Below are 21,467 nucleotides of genomic sequence, written 5' to 3'. Positions count from 1 at the left end.
AGAAGTACCTTTGGGAGGAGAGGCAGAGGTGGAAAGGCATACACATGAAGATTTTTCCAACTGAAAGAAAGAGCATCCACTTTCCAGGCTGTGTGATGAAACCGCTTTGTGCAAAACTTTGGCAGCTGGTTGTTTAGTGGAGAAGCGAACAGATCTATGTCTGGAGTTCCCCAGGACACTGTCAATTTCTGAAATACATGAAGATCCAGTTTCCACTCGTGGGGATCCATGATTTGTCTGCGTAACACATCTGCTAAGGAGTTCTGTGCTCCGGCAGAAACCTTGCCTGAAGACTTAGTTGTAAACTGAGAGCAGTCTCCCACAAAATCATTGCTTGCCTGCATAGAGGATAAGAATGTGTTCGCCCTTGCTTGTTGATGTACCACATGACAGTTGTGTTGTCTGTTAGAATCAACACCTGCCCTGGAAGAAGTAAATCCTTGAAAGCTATAAATGCAAACTGGACTGCTAACATCTCCTTCATGTTGATATGTAGATGTTGTAGTCTGGCAGGCCACTTGTCTTGTATCCACTTTCCATTTAGATGAGCTCCCCAAGCTATGTCTGAGGCATCTGTCGTTAAAATCTGACTCGCCTCTGGCCGGGTCACAGAGAGTCCCTTGTTTAGGTGACATTCCTGAGCCCACCACAAAAATTCCTTTTGAATGCAAGGTATTATTTGAATGACAGTGTCCAGATCCTGGCAGTGCTGAGTCCATACATTTTTGAGATACCATTGTAGCTTCCTCATATGCAGTTTGGCATTGGGAAGCACCAGAAAACAAGATGCCATGAACCCTAAGGCTTGAAGGACTGTCCTTGCAGTCAGCCCGGACTGATGAGATAGCTGATGGAAGTAAAGGGATAGACTCTTTTGTTTGTCCGGGGTCAAAAAGGCCATCTGGGATGCTGTATTCAGTCTCACACCCAGAAAGCACATGTCTTGAGAGGGTACTAGACTGGACTTTATTTCGTTCACAGAATACCCCAGGCATCTTAGCACTGCTATCATATATTCCAAATGATGAAGAAGCTCTTCCCTTCCTTGAGCCAGAATCAGGCAGTCGTCCAAATAAGGATAGATCTGTATTCCTTTTAGCCTGAAGAAAGCTATCACTGGAGCCAGAACTTTCGTGAACACTCTGGGCGCAGTAGATAAGCCAAAGGGCAATGCAGAGAACTGATAGTGAGAAGTCCCAGCTCAAACGCAGATACTTCCTGCAACTTAGTCTGATAGGAACATGAAGGTAAGCCTCCTTGAGATCCAAAGTTACCATCCAATGATCTTTGCTCAGCAGAGGTAAAAGCTGCTGCAACGTCAACATTTTGAACTTGGGAATGTCCAGATAAGTGTTGAGGATAGACAAATCCAAAATTGGTCTCCACGTGTTCCCCTTCTTTGGGACTAGGAACAGGCGAGAATAAAATCCTAGGCCCCTTTCTGGCAAAGGAACCGGCTGTATGGCTCCTATTTGGAGTAGCAGTGAAATTTGCTTGTGAGCCTCTATTCTTTGTTGAGGAGGAATGTCTGGCATGCCTTTGAAAGGAGGCAAGGTATGGAAATAAAACCTGTAACCGTGATGTATGATATCCAATACCCATTTGTCTTGGGTAATCAAACTCCAATTTTCTTTGAAAAGTGCCAACCTTCCTCCCAAAGGTGCTGCCAGGCGAGAAGGTTCTGGCAGCTGAAAAGGTAGGTCATTGGGTCTGTTTACGAAAGGACTGACCCCTGCCCTCACTTGAAGACTGTGCAGGAGAACTCCCTGTTCTGGGCCTGAAAGAGCCCTGACCTCTGCCCCTGCCACGTCTAGATCTACCCCTAGACTGGGAATCATAAGAAGGATACGTCCACCCTTTAGTAGGCCAATTTCTACTAAACTTTGGAGGCTGAACCTGCAAAAAATCTTTAACAGTCTGCATAGACTTAGCCTTATCTTCCATTTTCTTTAAAACTGCCTCAACAGGAGAACCAAACAAGACATCAGATTGCAAAGGGGCATCCAAAATCCTAGTTTTAACATGGTCGGATAAATTTTGATCCCTCAGCCAGGCATGCCTGCGAAGAACAGACCCAGTGGCAGCCACCCTAGACGAGGCCTGTACAGCATCAAAACCACATTGCAAAGAATGCTTACCCACCTGCTCAGAAACATGCACTAAATCTTGTAACTCTTTACATTCAATACCTTCCGCCAGGGCATCAACCTTAGATTTCAACTGAGAAAGGAGATAATTTTGATATTTCAACATGTGAAACTGGCAATTCAAAGCTCTCATGGCTAGAGTGGAAGAAGTATAAACTTTCTTTCCCCATCTATCCAAGGCCCTGGCCTCTTTATCTGCAGGAACTGGATTTTTGACAACAGAAGCCTTAACACCCTTAGGCCCCTGGCTAACAGTTTCTGGGACTGCCCTAGGACTCTTAAAAAGATACTTATGAGCTTCAGGCACCCTGTAATACCTATCCGGTTTAACAGGCGCAGGAGGCAAAGAATCAGGATTAAGAGAAGCCTCCGCAAACACATCTTCCACCACATTCAGAACAGGAGGAATAGCTAAAGGCCTATGCTGGGGTAAAAACAAAAATTCCCTAAGCCTTTTCCTGGAATCAGAGAAATCCTGACCTTCCCATTTAAAATGCTCTCTCATGGAGTGAAGGGTCTCTGAAAAAGAAAAATCCTCAGGAGGAGAAGCAGAAGGAGTAGAATCATCCATATCAGAATCAGAATAATGAGAATACTCCTGCAAGTCTTCAGCCGAAGACTCAGACACATCCAAGCCTGCTCATAATCCCCCAACACAGGTTCCATCCTAGGCCTCTTATCAGGAGGGGGCATAGAGCCTCTAATTAAAGTAATTAAATCCTCTGCCATTTTGAGCATGTGCTTCTTGGGCACAGCACCTGAAGAACTGGGAGTGACACCCACCGAAGCTAAACTAGACCTGCCTCTAGGAGAAGCCTTGGAAGCAGAAAGAGAGGGCCTAGACCCCTTAGAAAGGGAGGGGAGTACAGTTACTTGAGAAGCCCCTACAGCCTGCCCTGCCTCCTGGGAGGCCACATCCTGTAAAATCAAAGTTTCTCCCTGGGTCTCCAGAGAGGCCTCCGTCGGAACCACCGGATCCACTGACACCTCTAAAGAACTGGCGTCCGGTACGGACGACTCCTCTAACCTAGGTTTAACTGCCTTGTCCTTGCGCTTCTTTGAGGAAGCGGCCGGAGCATCCGACGGCATTTTGTAATTGCACCGCTTCCCAAAGACCAACCTTGCACAATCCAACCTCCGCTTTATAGTGCGTTTATTAAACCTAGCACAAAAGCGGCATCCAACAACGTCGTGCTCTGGTCCTAAACAAGGTATACACAAATTATGATAATCTCTATGCGGTATCTGTTTCCCACAAGAAATACAGTTATTCACTTTTTCTGACATCCGGTAAACCACTGAGGCAAGAAAAAACCAAAATATTCCCCAACGGGGTACTTAACCAACTCTGACTTCGGTCTGAAACTCCGAATTTGAAAAATTTCAGAACGCCGAACGGCACTTGCAACACTGCTTCTGCATCGGACCATGCGGCAAAAAAGACTGAGGATATGACGTCGGTCATGCGCATTTGTACCCTGACGTTCTGATGTCAGTCAAATGCGCCCTGACCGACGTCAGCCTTATACTCTGATATTCGGGCCGAATGAGGGACAGCGGACTACCCAAGTGTTAGGACTGCAGCAATGTGAGATGAAGAACATCTGTACTATGTTCATCGTGTTACACTGCTGCAGTCATCACACTTGGGTTGAATCCCAAAGCTAAGGCTGGGCGGCTGGTACTAAAAAGGGTTTGGAGTAGCTAGGAGGCCCTGCAGAACTGCAGTGGCAAAGCCAGCTCTGGTTTTTGAGTATAGAGGCAAGTGGTAGTGCTTGGTGAAGGTGTGCACTGAACTCCAAGTTGCAGCCTCCAGAATATCCTTGGTTGGTACCCCTCTGAGGAAGGCTGCTGATGTGGCTGTAGCCCTGGTGGAATGGGGTCTAATGTTACCAGGTACCGGTTTCCCATGGTGTGTGTAGCAAAAGCGGATACAATGTCCTATCCATTTTGAAATGGTCTGTTTTGAAACAGCCTTTCCTTGTGATCCTGTAGCATAGGATACAAACAGTTGGTTAGATTTTCTGAAAGCCTTTGTTTTATCCAAGTTCATAGGTTCATAGGTTCATACTAGGCTATCTGCCCGAGGGCATTTACAAGCCTAGCCCATTGTTTTGTGGCTTACGCCACCCCTTTAGTATGGGGAACTATACCCATTATTTTGCTGTGCCTCTGTCGAGCAGTGACACTGAGGTAATCCCTGGGGTATATCTGCGATCTCCCATCCATTGGTCAAGATTTCTCTTGAACAAGGCCAGCGAGGTGCTCTGCCTCACATGTACCGGGATTTTGTTCCACAGCATAGGGAGTCTTTGGGTGATGAATCTATCCCTCCAGCACGTCCTATTAATAGCCGTGTCGAGGTTTAAGTCTCCGCCCTTGTGGCTCTGATGGATCTAGATTTTTGAGGTGAAGCATATTCATCAAATCTGGGTTTGACATGGCCTTGTATGTTAGGCAAAGGTCACCTCTGAGCAGCGTGGCGACTGAATAGAGCTGGAGTTCTTTCAGTCGGGCAGCATAGGACAGATTTTTGAGACCCTTTATCCTTTTGGTGAGGAACTTTTGTGGCCTCTCCAGCTGCTGCAAGTGTCGGGTCAGATACATTCCGAATGGGGCATTGTACTCAATCATTGGTCTGATGAGTGATGAGTAAAGGGAGACTATGACCTCCCTTGATCTAGATGAGAATCCCTTCATGATAAGGTGGGCAATGTAGAAGGTCTTCCTAACTACTTTAGCTACATGGGTGTCGAATGACAGACTACTATCAACCTGGGTCCCCAGGTCCCTGATAACTTCTTCTGTGCTCAGTGGATTGCCACCTATTTGGTAGCTAGGGTAACCTTGTTTTTCCCGAAGGGTATGACTATGCATTTTTGGCATTTAACTTTAGGCGTGGCTCTGGCACCAGTTATCCGTTTCTGTGAGACCCTTCTGAAGGATATCTGTGTCAGATGTGTTTTCTACTATGGCCCAGTTTGCAGTCATCTGCAAACTTTGTCAGCCATAACCCTCCTGTGTTTGCTTGTACTTCGGAAAAGTAGATGCCAAACAAGAGTGGGCCCAGGACTGAGCCCTGTGGGACACCACTTGTGACAGGCTTTGAGTCTGACATGGCGCCAGCAACTCTGACCCTGTGGGTTCTGTCACTCAGCCAGTTTGCAACCCATCTTGTGATGTATGGGTTAACATTTAAGCTGATGAGTTTTTCAATGATACCCGAGTGGGGTATTGTATCGAAGGCCTTAGCCAGATCGAGGTAGGCTGTATGGACTGCCTTTCCCTCATCAATGGCTTTGGTGACTGTTTCGAAAAAGTCAACCAAGTTTAAAAGGCATGATCTGCCTTTGACAAAGCCTATGTCTTTATTTATGAGGTCCATTATGATCCTCTCCATGGCTTTGCAGATAAGGCTTGTCAAGCTAATGGGCCGGTAATTTCCAGGGTCGGTGGAGGCACCGCCTTTGTGAAGTGGGACCACAGTTGCAGTGCGCCACTCCCTGGGTACGTATCCAGAGGTAAGACTTTGATTAAACAGCTGTCCTAGCTGTGGGTTTAATTCCTCATTGAGTTCGTGGAGCACACAGCCAGGGACACCATCAGGTCCCATGGATGCTGTGTTTTTTGCTTTGGAGAGAGCAGTTCTCACTTGGGCGCTGGAGATGTTTGGGGGGCTGCAATCGTTTGGTATAGATATCTCTCCTTTGGGGAGGGGAGAAGTTTGCACTGAACCTGTCAGCCAGTATGTTGGCAATGTCTGTAGGATCAGTAATCTTCACATCATTTTGAACTAGTTCTGAGCATATCTGGGAGTTTCCTCCCAGGTTTCTAAATATAGCTAAAGAAGGCCTTATGATTGTCTTTTGAGTCTTTAGCTATTTTTCTCTCGAAATTTGCTTTGGATGATTTTATGAGAGCTCTTAGTTTTTACTTATAGTGATCAAGGGTGTCTTACCTTTTAAGGATTTTGCTCTATCTTGTAGTAGCTTCCTCCTTTTGTTGTAGAGTTTGTTTATGGCTGGGGTCCACCAGACTGGACGCTTGCCTTTGGTACAAAGAGTCTTTGTTTTGCTTGGGATTGCCTTATCCATGCAGTCCTGCAGGTGCTGGTAGAAGGCATTTGTAAGTGATTCAGCGGCTTGAGTACTGTTTTCCGCTCGGGCCTTAAAGGAGACCACACTAGTCTTTAGAAGTGTGAAGTCGGCTTTTGAGAAGTTCTTTACTGTGGTCTTTTTTATTTCAGGTGGGGGTGGGATGAGGACCTCCAGCGAGATTAGTTTGTGATCTGATCTCACCAGTGAGGGGTATACTTCCGGTGTTGAACATTGTGCTCCCATGTTCGTGATGATGAGATCAAGTATGTTATCTCCTCTTGTGGGGATGGTGACTAGTTGTTCCATGGCATTTGAGTTTATGAATTCCAGGAACTTTTGGGCTAGGGTGTTTGGGCTTGAGTAGTGTTCCCAGTCTATATTAGGGTAAAAGTAGAAACATAATTGCCTGTGAATGTCCAAAGAGTGAAGTAGCCTTTCCCCTTTATTCTGGGGGTTAGGATAAAAGGTGGGTAAATGAATGGTTTGGTTTAGAGCCACACTGGATACCACCTTTGGCATAAAGGTAGGGTTAGTTCGTAGAGAGACTCTGTCTCGATGAAAAAGGATGAAAGGTTCCACTGCCATTAGGGTCTGTAGCTCTGAAACTCTCCGTGCTGAAGTTATTGCTAGCAGCAGGGCTGTTTTCCATGATAGAAAATTTAGTTCGGCTGAGGAAGCTGGTTCAAAGGGTGGTAGAGTAAGTTTTTCAAAAATAAAATTGAGGTCCCAAGTTGGTGTTGGTGCTCCCCGGGGCGGTCTTATGTTCTTAGCTCCTCTGAGGTACTGTCTTAGTAATGGATGTGAAAATATAGGAGGATCCGTGTTGTAATGGGCTGAAATAGCTGAAGCGTGGATCTTAATTGATGAAAAGGAAAGGCCTTTGTCCAGCATCACAGTTAAATATTGTAATATCTGAGGAATATTTGGGACAAGAGGATTTCGGCCTCTAGCCTGGTTCCAGGCGCAGAATCTTTTCCATTTATCTGAGTATGTTTTCCTGGTGCTGGGTCTCCTGGCCTCCAAAATTACATCCATAACAGCTTTAGAAGGGAGTGGTGACTGGTTGTTTAAGTAATCTGCCATGCAGCCAGATTTAAAGTCTTGAGCTGACTGTGTAGAATCTGATTGTTTTGCTGAGTCAGCAGATGAGGAATTTGAGGTAAAATCCATGGTGGGCCTTGAGCCATGGTCCTTAATATTGGATACCAGTGTTGGTGTGGCCAGTCTGGAGCAATGAGTATCATTTTTGGCCTCTCTAGTCTGGCTTTCAGGAGCACCGTTGCCAGAAGAGGCAGTGGAGGGAAGGCATACACTTTTAATGTTTTCCAACTGAATGTCAAGGCGTCCACTTTCCAAGCCAGTGTGTGGTATGTCCTTGTGCAAAATTTTCGTAGTTGGTAGTTCTGGGGGGAGGCAAAAAGATCTATGTCTGGGCTCCCCCATTTTTGAGTTATTGTGAATACTTGTGGATTTAGTTTCCACTCGTGAGGGTCCATGATGTTTCTGCTTAGATTGTCCGCCAATGCATTTTTCTTTCCTGGCAGGAACTGTGCTTGCAGTTGAACTTGGTAGGTCAGTGCTGTATTCCACAAGGTCATTGCTTGCCTGCATAGGGGGTAGGAATGCGTGCCCCCTTGTTTGTTTATGTACCACATCACTGTGGTGTTGTCCGTCTTTATTAGAAGTTGTCCTGGTAGTAGAAGGTCCTTGAAAGCTGTTAGGGCATTTTGTACAGCTAGCATATCTTTTTGATTGATGTGAAGATGCATTTGATCTGCAGTCCATTTGCCCTGGATACACTGCCCTGCCATGTGTGCTCCCCAGGCGTAATCCGATGCATCTTTGTTATTATCTGCCTGGCTGTGGGTAAGGTGAAAGGCTGACCCTTGTTGAGGTGACATGCTTGAGCCCACCATAGAAACTCCTGTTGAAGGCAGGGAATGGGTGGTATTACTGCTTCCAAGCTATGGCTGTGCTGAGTCCATACGCTTTTCAGGTACCACTGTAATTTCCTCATATGCAGTCTGGCATATGGAATTAGTAGTATGCAAGATGCCATGAACTCTAAGGCCTGCAGAATTTTTCTTGCAGGGACTTGGGTTTTTGTTGCCATCATTTTGAAATATTGAGTCAGTTGTCCTTGCTTGTCTGGCGTGAGATAAGCCATCTGGGCCGTTGTATTTAAGCTGGCACCCAGGAATATTATCTCTTGTGAGGACACTAGTTTTGACTTATTTTCGTTTACTGTGTACCCTAGGCAACTTAGTAGGTTTTTTTACAAACGCCAGATGTTTTAAAAGAATGTCCTTCTTGCTTTTCTGCTTGAATACGGCAGTCATCCAGGTATGGATATATTTGAATTTCTCTTTGTCTGCAGTATGCAATTACTGGTGCCAGGCATTTTGTGAAGACCCTGGGTGCAGTAGATAAGCCAAAGGGCAGTGCAGAGAATTGGTAATGAGTTGAACCTGATAAAAATCTGAGGTATCTTCTGCAATTTTGTCTGATAGGGACATGCAGGTATGCCTCCTTGAGGTCCAACGTTACTAGCTAAGCCTTCTTGCCAGGCATGGGAAGAAGTTGCTGTAGTGTCAACATTTTGAATTTGGGAACTTCCAGGTAAGTATTTAGAATTGAAAGGTCCAGAATGGGTCTTCAGGCTTTGTCCTTTCAGGGAACCAGAAAGAGTCTTGAGTAAAATCCTTGTCCTTGCTCCTGTATAGGAACATCTTGAATGGCTCTCATGTCCATGAGTGTTGCAATTTGTCTTTGAGCCTCTGCCCATTGATTTGGTGGCAGATTTGGTATTCCCTTTATCCTTGTTAAAGTGTGAAAGTGGAACCTGTATCCTTGAGATACGATATTTAGAACCCATTTGTCTTTTGTGATGATGTGCCAATTGCCTGCAAAAAGTGCTAGTTTTCCTCCCAAGGGAGCTGCCAAAAGTGATTTGCTTGGCAGTCTGAGGGGTAAGTAATTGTGATTGTTTTCTGAAAGTTTGAGGCCTGTCTTCTCCTCCTTTCTGGGTTGTGGCACCCCACTGCCAAGGCTTGTAAGAGCCTTGTGGCTGACCTCTGCCCCTTGGGTGTCTGTATTTGCCCCTCTGAGGTCTGTCAGAAGTTGGAAAGGACCAATTCTTGGTTGCCCAATTTCTGCTAAAACGAGGGGGTTGTACCTGTAAAAATCCTTGACCGTCTGCATAGATTTTGCCTTATCCTCCATTTTCTTTAAAACCTCTTCTGCTTTCACACCAAATAAAACATCCTGCTGTAAAGGTGCATCCAATAACTTTGCTTTAACATGATCAGGTAAACTTTGTTATTTTAACCAAGCATGCCTACGAATGACCGACCTTGTTACAGCTGCTCTACAAGAAGCTTCCTATGAATCAAATCCACATTGCAAAGTATGTTTTCCCAATTGTTCTGCTGCATGCAATAAACCCTGCATTTCCTTGTAATCAGGCTGCTCTGAATGAGTGAGCATTTTTTGTTTTAATTGGGACATCAAATATTGCTGATATTTCAGCATGTGAAACTGGCAATTTAAGGCCCTCATGGCTAGAGTAGCTGAGGTGTATACTTTCTTTCCCCATCTGTCTAGTGCTCTAGAATCCCTTTCAGAGGGTACAGGATTTTTATCAATAGAGGCCTTAACCCCTTTGGGACCCTGGGAAATGGTTTCTGGGTCAGCAACAGGGCTTTTGTATACGAATTTGTGAGAGTCAGGGACTCTGTAGCATCTGTCTGGTTTGGCTGGGGCCGGAGGTAAAGAATCTGGATTCAGGCTAGATTCTGAATAAACATCATCCACAATGTCTAGCACTGGTGGAATAGCAAGAGATCTGTACTAAGGCAGTAAAAGGAACTCTCGGAGCCTTTTCTTAGAAATGGAGTAATCCTGGCCTTCCCAGTGGAAATGTTCCCTCATGGTATGCAAGGTTTCCCCAAAAGAGTAGTCCTCTGGGGGAGATGCTGAAGGGATTGACTCTTCGGCATCGGAGTCTTCATACGGGGGAAAGGAATATTCCTGTTCCTCAGAAGAATCTGAGGAAATGGAAACCTGGTCAGAAGAAGTGTAGTCTTCCTCCTGTCTAGGCCTTTTATCAGGAGGGGGATGGGAACCCCTGATCAGGGTAATTAAGTCTTCAGCCATTTGAAGCATCTGTTTCTTAGGCATGGGGCCTTGTACTGGAGAATGCTGAACTGGCTTTCTTAATTTTAATCGAGTTTTCAACTTAGCATAGGATTTTATAGTAAGTGTAGTCGGTCTGAAGACACCTTCAGCAACTGAAGGCCTTTCGACTACACCGGATTCCCCTTCAGCAATTGCGTCAGTAGGGCCTAAAGATAAAGGCTCCGGAGGCCCAGAAATCTCCGCTTGGGAGTCGGAGGCAGCCTGTGGTAATAAATCAACGGTCGTCAGGGGCTGTGTAGGCGCCTCACTGAAAACCGGAGAACCGGCGACTGGCCTAGCAGAGGCCTCGGTATCTGGTTTGGGTCTCGGCTGCCTGTCCTTATCCTTGCGCTTTTTATGCATCCCGGACGTCGGTTGCTCTGACGGCATGGTGTAGTTAAATTTTCTACCAAAATAATGTCGGGCAAAATCAAACAGACGTTTAATAGTACGTTTGTTAAACCTAGCACAAAACCGACAACCTGTGATGTTGTGGTCTGGGCCTACGCATGGAATACAATAAGAATGAAAGTCCTTATGAGGTATTTGCTTCCCACAAGAAATGCAATTATTAACTTTTTCTGACATCGGTCTGAGGCAAGAAAAGTTTCCCCAATGGGGTACTTAGCTTTATAGAAGACTCTGGTCTGAAATTCGACTTGAAAATCTCAGGAGTAGGCCGACCGGCACTTGCGAACTGCTTCTGCTTCGGGCACCGCGTGGCAAGAAAGACTGAACGTCGGCTGCCTCTTTTATACCCCTGTCGCACTGACATCAGGGAAGAAGCGACCGCAACTGACGCCGGACCAAGACTTTGGAACTCGGGCCGACTGCGGGACCGCCTGACGGCAGATAACCCAAGTGTGATGACTGCAGCAGTGTAACACGATGAACATCTAAACAAAAGTTAAACAGAGGCTTGGAGAAGGATGTAAAGCATATTCACGTTTAGTGGTTGAGAACAGTAGTACAAGGTTAAATTAATACAGAGGTTTAAATAATCTGAGAATGATACAGAAGTAACATTAGCATGGATGAGTTCTTTATGCATGAATACAAGCATGAGTTGAATTAATACAGAGGTTTAAATCCTCTGAGAGTGGTATAAAGGTAGCATTAGCATGAAAGCAGTACATAGGGTTAATCAGTAGTGTGTAAGGAAGAACAAACTTTGTGTGTTATAAAGTATTTATGTATTAAGCAGGTTAGGTAGGTGGAGTGCAATTGCATTTCCATTTTTGGGAGAGGTAAGTATGCAGCTGGGTTTTGAAGTTTTCGGAGGTCTCAGAAATTCTTAGAGATGGTGGGAGAGAATTTCATTTTTTGGCGACAGAAAAAGATAGGAGAAGCTGACCAGTGGGAAGGTTTGGTTTATATTATTTATTTATTTGAAGCTTGTTTGCCAGGATGGTCCACTGGGCCGAATGAGCCCATTTTCAATGGAGTCCTGGGGAGAAAAGCTCCATAGATACAATATCAAATATACAAGTAAGAATAAAAAGTAAAATACAATAAAATAACATAGCAGTTTGTTAAAGTGTCAGAATAGTACTTATAAGCAGAAGAAAATGTTAATGCAACAGGAAAAACACAGAAGAGCATATGCAACAATACATATCAGTTTACAATTTTTAGTCTCTATGATTACTAGCAAAAGGAAAAGAGAAAAGTGTTAAGTAAGACTATAGTTAGTAGGTGTGTACAGAAGATATTTACATAAGAGGTTAATTACAATGTGTATGTTCCCAAAGGAGGGAAGAGTTGTAGACTAAGGGGTGAGTAGTAGCTGGTGATGTTATGCAGGATGGGAACATGAGCATTCCCAGAGAGATGATAAATGTGAGTGGAGGAGAGATTTAAAGGTGGGAAGGCTGCTGGTACTGCGGATTTGAGGTGGGAGGGAGTTCCAGAGATGGGCAAGGGAAAAGGAGAGTAAGAGTTTGCCTGCTGGACCGGCTGGTTTGTGGAGTGAGGGGCAGAGTGAGGGCTTGAAAATGAGCTTATGAGCATGAGTTAGTTGAGTGTAGGTAAGGTAGTTAGGGAGCTCTAGACAGTTTAGTTTGTGGAGGGCAGTACAGTGATGGGAGGAGGATCTGTGCCCAGTGGTGAATTTAGCGATTTTGTTGTAGCAGGAAGAGAGTTTTGCTTTAATAGAGGATTTTAGGTTGGTTAAGAGTGGGGTACCATAAAGGAGAGAAGGGATGAGATATGTGGTAGATAGGAGGAATCTAGTGGATGGGGAGAGGAAGCGGATATGGCGGTAGAACATACCAAGTTTCTGATGTGTTTTTTTAATATTTGTTTGTATATGGGAATCAAATGTAAGCTGATTATCTATGAGAGCTCCTAACAGTTTGGCTTTGGAAACAATTTCTAGGGATGTGTTATTTTGACTGGTTATGAGGAAAGAATTCATGTCGATAGTTATGCTTTTGGATGGGGTGAATAACATGAGTTTGGTTTTTGATGGATTGAGAGCTAGATGGTTATCATGCATCCATTTTTCAGTGGTTGAGAAGGCATCTTGAGTTAGTTTTATAAGGGAGGGAATGGAGTTTGCAGCACAGATAATAGTTGAATCGTCTGCATATTGGACTATTTTAGCATTTGGGATATTGTGGTGGAAGTCATTAATGAAGATGTTGAACAGTAAGGGACCTAATATGGAGCCTTGGGGTACACCAGTGTCAGTGTTGAGGAAAGAGGAGGTAGATTTCTTCCATTTGACAGATTGTTGCCTGTTGAAAAGGTAACTAGAAAGCCAGTTGATGCAAGAGGGTGAAAGGTGTAGGTTAGACAGTTTGGTCAGCAGGAGGGAATGGGAGATATTATCGAAGGCCTTAGAAAGGTCTAGGAGGAGGGTGCAGACAATGCAGTTAGAGTCTCTAACTTTATTTACAGTTTCAAGGAAGGAGAGTAGAGCAGTAGAAGTGCTGTGACCGGGTCTGAATCCATGTTGTGTTGGGGTTAGTAGGTGGCTGTTGGTGAGGTATGGTAATAGTTGTATGTGGATACATTTTTCAAGTAGTTTAGAGATGGGAGATAAGATGGCAATAGGTCTAAAGTTGGAGATGTTATTGTTGTTTCCTCCTTTATGGAGGGGAATAATGTAGGCTTTTTTCCAAATATGGGGTACATAACCTTCTTGGATTGACCGATTTATAAGTATACAGATGGGGAAGGCAATGGCTTCAGCACCTGTCTTTAGGAAGAAGGAAGGGATATTATCAGGGGCATTAGAGCAAGGTTTTAATTTAAGAAGGATTTTTTTTTATAGTAGATACAGGTATGGGTTTGAGGGAGAAGAGAGGGAGATCGGAAGTGGAGGAGCCTGGGGAGGAAGGGGTAGTTGGAATTGTAGCTGGGTGAGTGGAGTTATTAGTGAATGATGATGTTAATTTAGATATGGAATCAATGAAGAAGCTATTAAATTGGAAGGCTAGGTCGGTATCAGAAGTATTGTGATCAGGTTGTGGGTTTTCCTTTTTGCCAGGGTTGAAAAGGGAGGAGATACTATTCCAGAATTTTTTTGGGTTAGTCTTGTGATTATTTTGGAGGATGATATGGTAGGATTTGCAATCAGAAGTGATAAGTTTCTTAACTCTGTTGCGGAGCATTTTGTATTTGTTTAGAGTGGCTGGGGTTTTGTATTTGTAGTAATTTTTCACGGCTTTATCATGAAGGCACATGACAGCTAAGGTATCTTTTGATAACCATGGGATGGTTTTGTTCTTGATTCTTTTTGTTCTTAGGGGGGCTAAGGTGTCAAGAAGGTTTAGAAATTATGTGTTAAAATAGGTGACAGCTTCATCTAGGGGCAGTGTATTTAGGGGACTCTAGTTACATTGTTTAAGTAAGTCAGCGAAGGTGTTGGGGTTAAGTACAGAGATGGTGGTATGTGGCAGCTGTAGAGAGGGAGAGTGACGGTGAGCAAAAGTAGGAAAGTGGTCACTGAGAGAGTCAGGGAGTGTACCACTACTTGAGATAAGGTGAGGGTGTGATACCAGAATCCAGTCTAGGGTGCTTCCACAGGAATGGTCCTTAGATGGTCTGGTTATTGAATCGATTAACTGGTGAAAGCTGTAGAGATTTATATTTAGGGGATTTGTTGGGCATTGGACAGAGGACCAGTTGATGTTAATGTCACCTAGGATAACAGTTTCATTAGTAATGTTGGTGGAGAGCTAAGAAAGAATGTCCTCAAGAATAGGTATGTTATCACCAGGAGGGATATAGAGGGAGGCAGAGATTAGATTTTGGTGGGTAGATCTTAGAGTTCTGTTTGGGGTGTATAATGTTAAGATGTTTGTTAGTGCTGGGCATACAGTTGGTTTGAAAATAAGCTTGTGAGTGGTGATGAGTTGGAGGTAGTCAAGGCAGTTTGGGAGTTCTAGCCACTGCAGCTGGTAGAGAGGTTTACAGTGGTGAGTGGAGTATTTGGAAGTGGTGGCGAACCTTGAGATTTTATTGTAACAGGATTCTAGTTTAGAAGAGCTGGAGGAAGATAGGTTGGTTAGTAGGGGAGCACCATACATTAGTGAGGGTAGTAAGAAGGTAGTGGTGAGGGTCTGTCTTGTTGAGGGGGAGAGGAAGTGGGAGTTTCTGTACAGCATGCCAAGTTTCTGATGGGTTTTCTTTATATTTAGCTGAATATGGGTATTGAATTTTAGGTGTTCGTCAATAGTAACTCCAAGAAGTTTAGCAAAAGGAACTTCTATAGTGGAGTTGGCAAGGCTTGTAATCTTGAAAGAGGTTTTGTCTATGACTTCTTCAGTCATAACACTCATTTCTGTAATATACTACACTCCCACCTCTCAGGGACTCCTGGATAATACTTAATTAAAAACTTAAAATCATAACTATCTCTTCATAAAGCAAGTAAAAACTTTCACCAGTATGGCTTCTTCAGTCATAACACTACAATAGTAAAACCAGTCCTTTTTATACAGTTTAAAATTGCATGACACAGCAATTAAACTAGTTTCTGCAATTCTTTTAAATAGGGTTTTAAAGATACAGAGCCATTCAAGCCAGGAGAAATGCATGATCTCAAACATAAAATCCACTGATATTCACTCATTTCTGTAATATACTACACTCCCACCTTTCAGGGACTCCTGGATAATACTTAATTAAAAACTTAAAATCATAACTATCTCCCCTCTTTGCTTGATGCTTATAAAGTGCATTTGTGGCTATCTTCCTTTTAATTTCAGATACATGACTACTAATACACTCTTTAAGCTTTTGATTTGTTTTGCCAACATGATACGCATTACATTGGTTACAAGTTGTTAAATATACTACATTTTTAGATTCACAATTGCCATATACATTTACTCTAAATACTTTTCCATGCAAGGGATGTCTGAATGTCTTACTCTTATTAAAATATCTGCGAAACGCACATCAACCACATCTATAGGTGCCATTTTTAACTGTCTTCATATGTAAAAAAGTTTGTGGTTGTTCTTTTGTATCACAGGAGCTATTTCAAATTGCCACTATGTTTATGTCCAAAGTTGGAATGTAATGAGATCATGCTCCTCAGCTCTGGAATATATGTAAGGATGTGCCAGTGCCTGCTTATAATCCCTTTAACTGCTTTAGTATTTTTATTAAAAGCTAAAACACACCTAGATTTATTACTGTTCTTGCTTTTATTATTCTTATTGTTCTCACCATTATACTCGCAAGAAAACAGTGGCTTTGCTGATGTGTGACCATTAGTTTTGAAAAGGAATAGGAGATCAAATAGGGTTGGAATCTTTCATGGTATGAAAGGCTAGAAATACATTTCCACAGAGGAGTCTATAAGAGACTGAATACTGAGAAAGAACTGCCAGTATCTCCTGATAACTACAATTTCTGAGGCCACTAAGCTTTTTAGTTGAGAATCTCTGTCTATCAAGCTGTGTGATACATTTAGACAAATGCGTGGCAAAAGGTACATTATATTCAATATTGGGTCTGGTAAGATATGAATAAAGGGGAATTAAGCCTTCTTTGTATCTAGTAGATATGCCTTTGTAAATTAGATGGGCCAGATAAAAGGCTTTCTGAAATACTGTGGAGACATGATGGTCAAATGATAAGGAATTATCAACAAGAGTACCAGATCCCTTACAGCGGGGTTTGATTGGAAGGGTACATCTCCTATATGGTAAGTAAAACTGTTTTGTTTACCGAAACAAACTATGCTACATATTTTTACATTTAATTTGAGACCACTGTCATTGCACCAATTGTTAACATGGTCTAAGCCATGTTGGAGCAACTGCGAGTCAGTTGAAGATTAAACAACACCCAATTTACAGTCATCTACAAACTTAATTAACCATAAGCCAGAAGTGCTAGACTGAATGTCTGGAAAATGTACGCTAAATAGGAAAGGGCCTAAAACTGAGCCCTGTGGTACACCACTGGTAACTGTTTTACTTTCAGAAATGGCATCTGCTACTCTAACCACATGTACTCTTATCAGACAACCAGTTAGCTATCTATCGCACAATATAAGGATTTATATTAAGCTTTACAAGTCTGTCAATGATTCCTGCATGGAGAATAGTATCAAGGACCTTAGCCAGTTCTAGATATGCTGTATGCACTACATGACCACTATCCACTGCTTCAGTTACTTTTTCAAAAAAAAAAAAAAAAAAAAAAAAAAAAACAATGAGGTTAAAAAGGAAGGACCCTCCCTTGATAAAGCCAAACTGATGAGGGTCCAGGGTTGGAAGACTTTCCATGTCCAAAATAATGAAGTCTGACATCATGCACTCTACAGATTTGCATACGAGGCTAGTGAGACTAATTAGTCTATAATTACCAGGGTGTCCATGGTTGGGCCACCCTTGTGTAACTGCATTATAACAGCTGTTTTCCAGGCTTCAGGAAGGTAGCCGTATTTGGCACTGATAATTAGGCAACCTGTTTGTTGTCATGACTGATGAATGAAGCATTATTTGTTTTTAAAGGGCTGAAAGAACTTGTTCCATATTAATTAAAGGGGGTGGCTGGGATTGTGGAACCTGTGGGATAGCTATAACTGTGGGTGGAATAAAATCTGCACTAAATTCATGCAATAGACTATCAACTTAACCTTTAGTATGCCAACAGCTACAAAGGACAAAAGGTTTTCACTAATAATGAGGCTAAAAGATACCATCAGGCAATGTTAACCATGGAATACCACTGAAGTTCTCACCAAAAAGGCTGTCCTTCCAGTCCATTTTCTTTAATCCAATACATATGTCATCGACTTTCTTGTCAATCTGAACTACTTTAGCATGATGATTAGCAAATTCAATCTATAAAAAGTAAAAAAATCCATACATTTAACACTTCTGTTAAAAGAAAAAAAAAGTTCTGTACACAACAACCCAGTTTCACATGAATGCTCATTAAAAAAAGAAGTTATGACTTACCATAACGTTCCATTTGTGTTGTCTATCTACATCTATTCTTGACTTGTGAGTCTACGGTTCTGATCCTCGGAACTAATCTGGCTGTTAAATAGCTCATGTGAGCCAAAAATATCTCTCGAGCTACAACCCTACCCATAATGCCCCTCTCTACATTACCTCAGATAGAGTTTGCAGGCTTACAGAAAAAATACCCTAGCTCAAGTCAGAAGCCATGTCCACAGGAGGGGGCAAGTGAGGTGGGACGCAAGACCAGATGAAGACCATCAACACAGATGAAACGTTATGGTAAGTCATAACGTCTTTATCTAATGCTGTCAATCTTCATCTATTTTTGACTTGTGGGACAGAGTTCCCAGCTACTTTAGATCCCGGGTGGCCCTATGGAAAAACATTTCCGAGAACCATAGAACCAAACAAAGCTCTTCCCCTGGAGACCATATACAACTTGTAATGGGTAATGAAAGTAAGTGTAGTAGCCCATGTTGCAGCTGCGCAAATTTCTGACATGGACGATTTAGAAGAATGAAAAATAGCTGAAGTCGCAAGGGATGTGGTAGAATGTGCCTTCACTGACAGGGAGTCTCAAATTCTTTTTCACGTAAATAAAGAAAATGCAATCCCTTAACCATCTTGATAGAGTAACTTGTAAACAGATTTGCCCAAGGTTACTCTTGCAAAGGACACAAATAATTGTTCAGATTGTCTAAAATCCTAGTTCTGTCCAGATACATACATAACTGCCTGTGCACGTCCAGAAGGTGCAAGTAGTATTCGCCTTTAATTAGAAAATTTTGGGAAGAAAACAGGCAAATCTATAGTTTGATTGATATTAGTCTCTGAAATCACTTTAGGAAGAAAGGTCATTTTTTTTCTGAGAGACTCACTGTCTTTATGGAACACAGAGCTTGTAATTTGGAGACTCGTCTTGTCGAGGTGACAGCAATAAAAAGTAATGTTTTCCAAGGAAGAAATTTTAAGTCACATGTAGCTGCAGGTTAAAATGGAGGAAATGTAAGAGACTGCAAAGTCTCATGGTGGTAGAGGATCCTTGGATGGAGGCTTTAGAAGAATGGTGCCCTTAAGAAAACCTCTCAAAGCTTTTGAGAGATTAAGTGCTGATCACTGAAACTGTTATGGAAATTTGAAATAGCTGCTAAGAGAACATTAACAGTGGAAACACAAGCTCCTTTACCAAAGATGGTAGCTAGAAACTCTAGAACATTTTCTACTGGTGCTAAAAAAGGATCCAGATCATTATCAGAAGCCCAGACATAAAATATCTTCCATTTACTACGGTACAGATTCCTGGTGTATGGTTTATGGCATGCCAACAAAATGTGTCATATAGGAGATGGGATGTCATTATGCCTGGCAACTAACAGAATTGGAGAAACCAAGCAGTAAGCTTGAGGGTCTGCAGAATGAGATGTGATAGCCCCGGAAGATGGTACAGAAGGTCTGGAACTGGGTCCAGCATCCACGGACGGCAAAGTAGTTGAGGCCAAAGGAAGGGAAACCATATTTGTCAAGGCCAGTAAGGTGCAATAAAGATTACTTTCCTTCTCAACTGAGCTGCTTTCTTGAGGAAAAGGGATGGGGAAAACAGGGAAGGCATAAAGGAGACCAGTGGGCCAATCGAGGAGAACAGCATCTCTGGGGGACTCCCCCAGAGGGGAATTAGGGCAAAGTAGCTTCTGCACTTGTTGTTCAGGGGGAAGCAAAGCTGGCCCCAGCGAAAAAAGATCTTCTTTGCCACTCTGGAATTTAGAGACCTTTCATGAGGCATGAGGATACACCTGCTCAGCTTGTCCGCAATCATGTTTGAACTCCCCCGGATGTGCACTGCTATCAGAAAGCAGTTGGAAGTTATGGCCCATTGCCACACTTGAAGGGCTTCTCAACACAGCGGATAGGACTTGCTCCCCACCCCGTTTGTTGATGTACCAGACCATGGACATGTTGTCTGACGGAATAGCTATCGTCCCTTGAGGTAAGGCAGAATAAAATGCTTGCAAAACTAGAAGCACTGTCCTGAGCTCCAAAACACTGATATGCAGATTGGCCTTGGAGGGGGACCAAGTGCCTTGGACAGTCTTCCCCAGATAATGTCCCCCCCCAACCTGGGAAGCATCCGTGGTCACTATGGCCTTGGGCTGAGGGAGGACAAAAGAGTAGCCTAGAAGAATCTCCTTGGACTGCATCCACCAGGATAGGTCACTTTTGCATTGGCTGGATAAAAACACTAGGTGATTCATACGGTGGGTTAGAATGGACCACTGGTTTGCAAGCAGCCACTGAAGAAGTCTCATGTGAAATCTTGCCAGTGCAACCAACGTGATTGCTGCTGCCATAGAGCCCAATGCTTGCAGAATTTGCTGAGCAGTATTTTGCTTGAACGAGAATAGGGTGAACCTGCGACTGTATTTTCTGCAACCTGTGGAGAGGAAGAGATGCCACACAAGACAGGGTGTTGAGACTAGTTCCAGTGAATTCCATATCTTGAGAAGGGGTTAGTTGAGACTTTGCAAGACTGACCATGATACCCAACTTTTAAGATAGCTCCAGAATGAAGTCCCTTGTTTGAAGAAGTAGATGCTTGGTGGATGCGGTGAGGAGCCAGTCATTTAGGTAAGGAAACACTCAGAATCCGTGGAGCCTTAAAATGTGCTGTGACCACTGCCATGCATTTGGTGAACACCCTGGGGGATGTGGTGAGATCAAAGGGTAGCACTCTGAACTGGTAATGACAGACTCCTAGCCGGAAGTGGAGAAACTTTCTTGAGCGTTTGTCCATCTTTATTTGGTAATACGCATCTTGAAAGTCAATAGAGCACATGCAATCTTTTTCCTCTAAGAAGGGAAGTACTGACTGAACCGGGGATCATCCAGAATTTTGACTGTTGGGACAAATTTGTTTAGAATGCTGAGACCCAAAAGTGGTCTCCAGTCCCCTGTTTTGTTTGGCACTAAAAAGAATCTCGAGTAAAATATGGATCCTAATTGGTCTGGTGGGACTTCTTGGATGACTTTTTTCTAGCAACTTTTGTATTTCTAATGCTGCTTTATCCCTCTGACTAGGTGGAACATCGAGGAGTCTTGTTCGGGTTCTCGGGTAAAGGGTGAAAGAGACCGAATAACCTCTGGAAATAATCCTTAGCACCCAGGCATCGGTAGTTATGTGTCGCCATGCGGTTGGGTGCAAGGAGAATCTTCTCCCAGCTGCCTCCAGAGGCAGGCAATCTGGCCCCCTTTCAGGAGAGCTGATAGGGCTGATCAGAGAAGGACTCCCTGGAACCCTGGTTCTGTGGACCACCCCCACCTCTTGGAAGGCGTCTTCCATTGTAACTCCTCCCTCATTCTGAGGAAGTCCATAACATGTGTGTCCTGGAAAGGATTCGGGGACTTATTGAACCACATTTTGCCACTCCTTTGACTCCTGGAGTAGGATCGTTGAGGAGTGGAAAAACATATGCACACAACAGACAGTGTTTCCATCCTTTTCACACCTGGACAGAGTTTCCTTAACTTTGGGCCCAAACAATAAGGATTCGTCAAAAGGAGTATTGACAAAGGAACACTTGAATGGTTCCACAAACTCGCACAGGCGCATCCAAGCGTGT

The 21,467-nt window shown here is 43.4% G+C and overlaps 1 protein-coding gene across 4 annotated transcripts in view; it reads right to left on the bottom strand.

The window, feature by feature from the left end:
• The window catches only part of CLCC1 (chloride channel CLIC like 1), a 1,214,053-nt gene that overhangs the window by 781,496 nt on the left and 411,090 nt on the right, over positions 1 to 21,467 (bottom strand). For all 4 annotated transcript variants that reach the window (XM_044086058.1, XM_044086059.1, XM_044086061.1 and 1 more), the window contains one exon: positions 17,628 to 17,730. In XM_044086058.1, coding sequence (XP_043941993.1) covers positions 17,628 to 17,730 — 103 coding nt within the window. The remainder of the gene's footprint in view (positions 1 to 17,627; positions 17,731 to 21,467) is intronic.

The sequence above is a fragment of the Protopterus annectens genome, chromosome 10.part0 (assembly GCF_019279795.1).
Source record: "Protopterus annectens isolate FY-2018-M chromosome 10.part0, PAN1.0, whole genome shotgun sequence".
NCBI classification, from domain to species: Eukaryota; Metazoa; Chordata; order Ceratodontiformes; family Protopteridae; genus Protopterus; species Protopterus annectens.
This window is presented reverse-complemented; position numbering and strand designations above follow the sequence as displayed.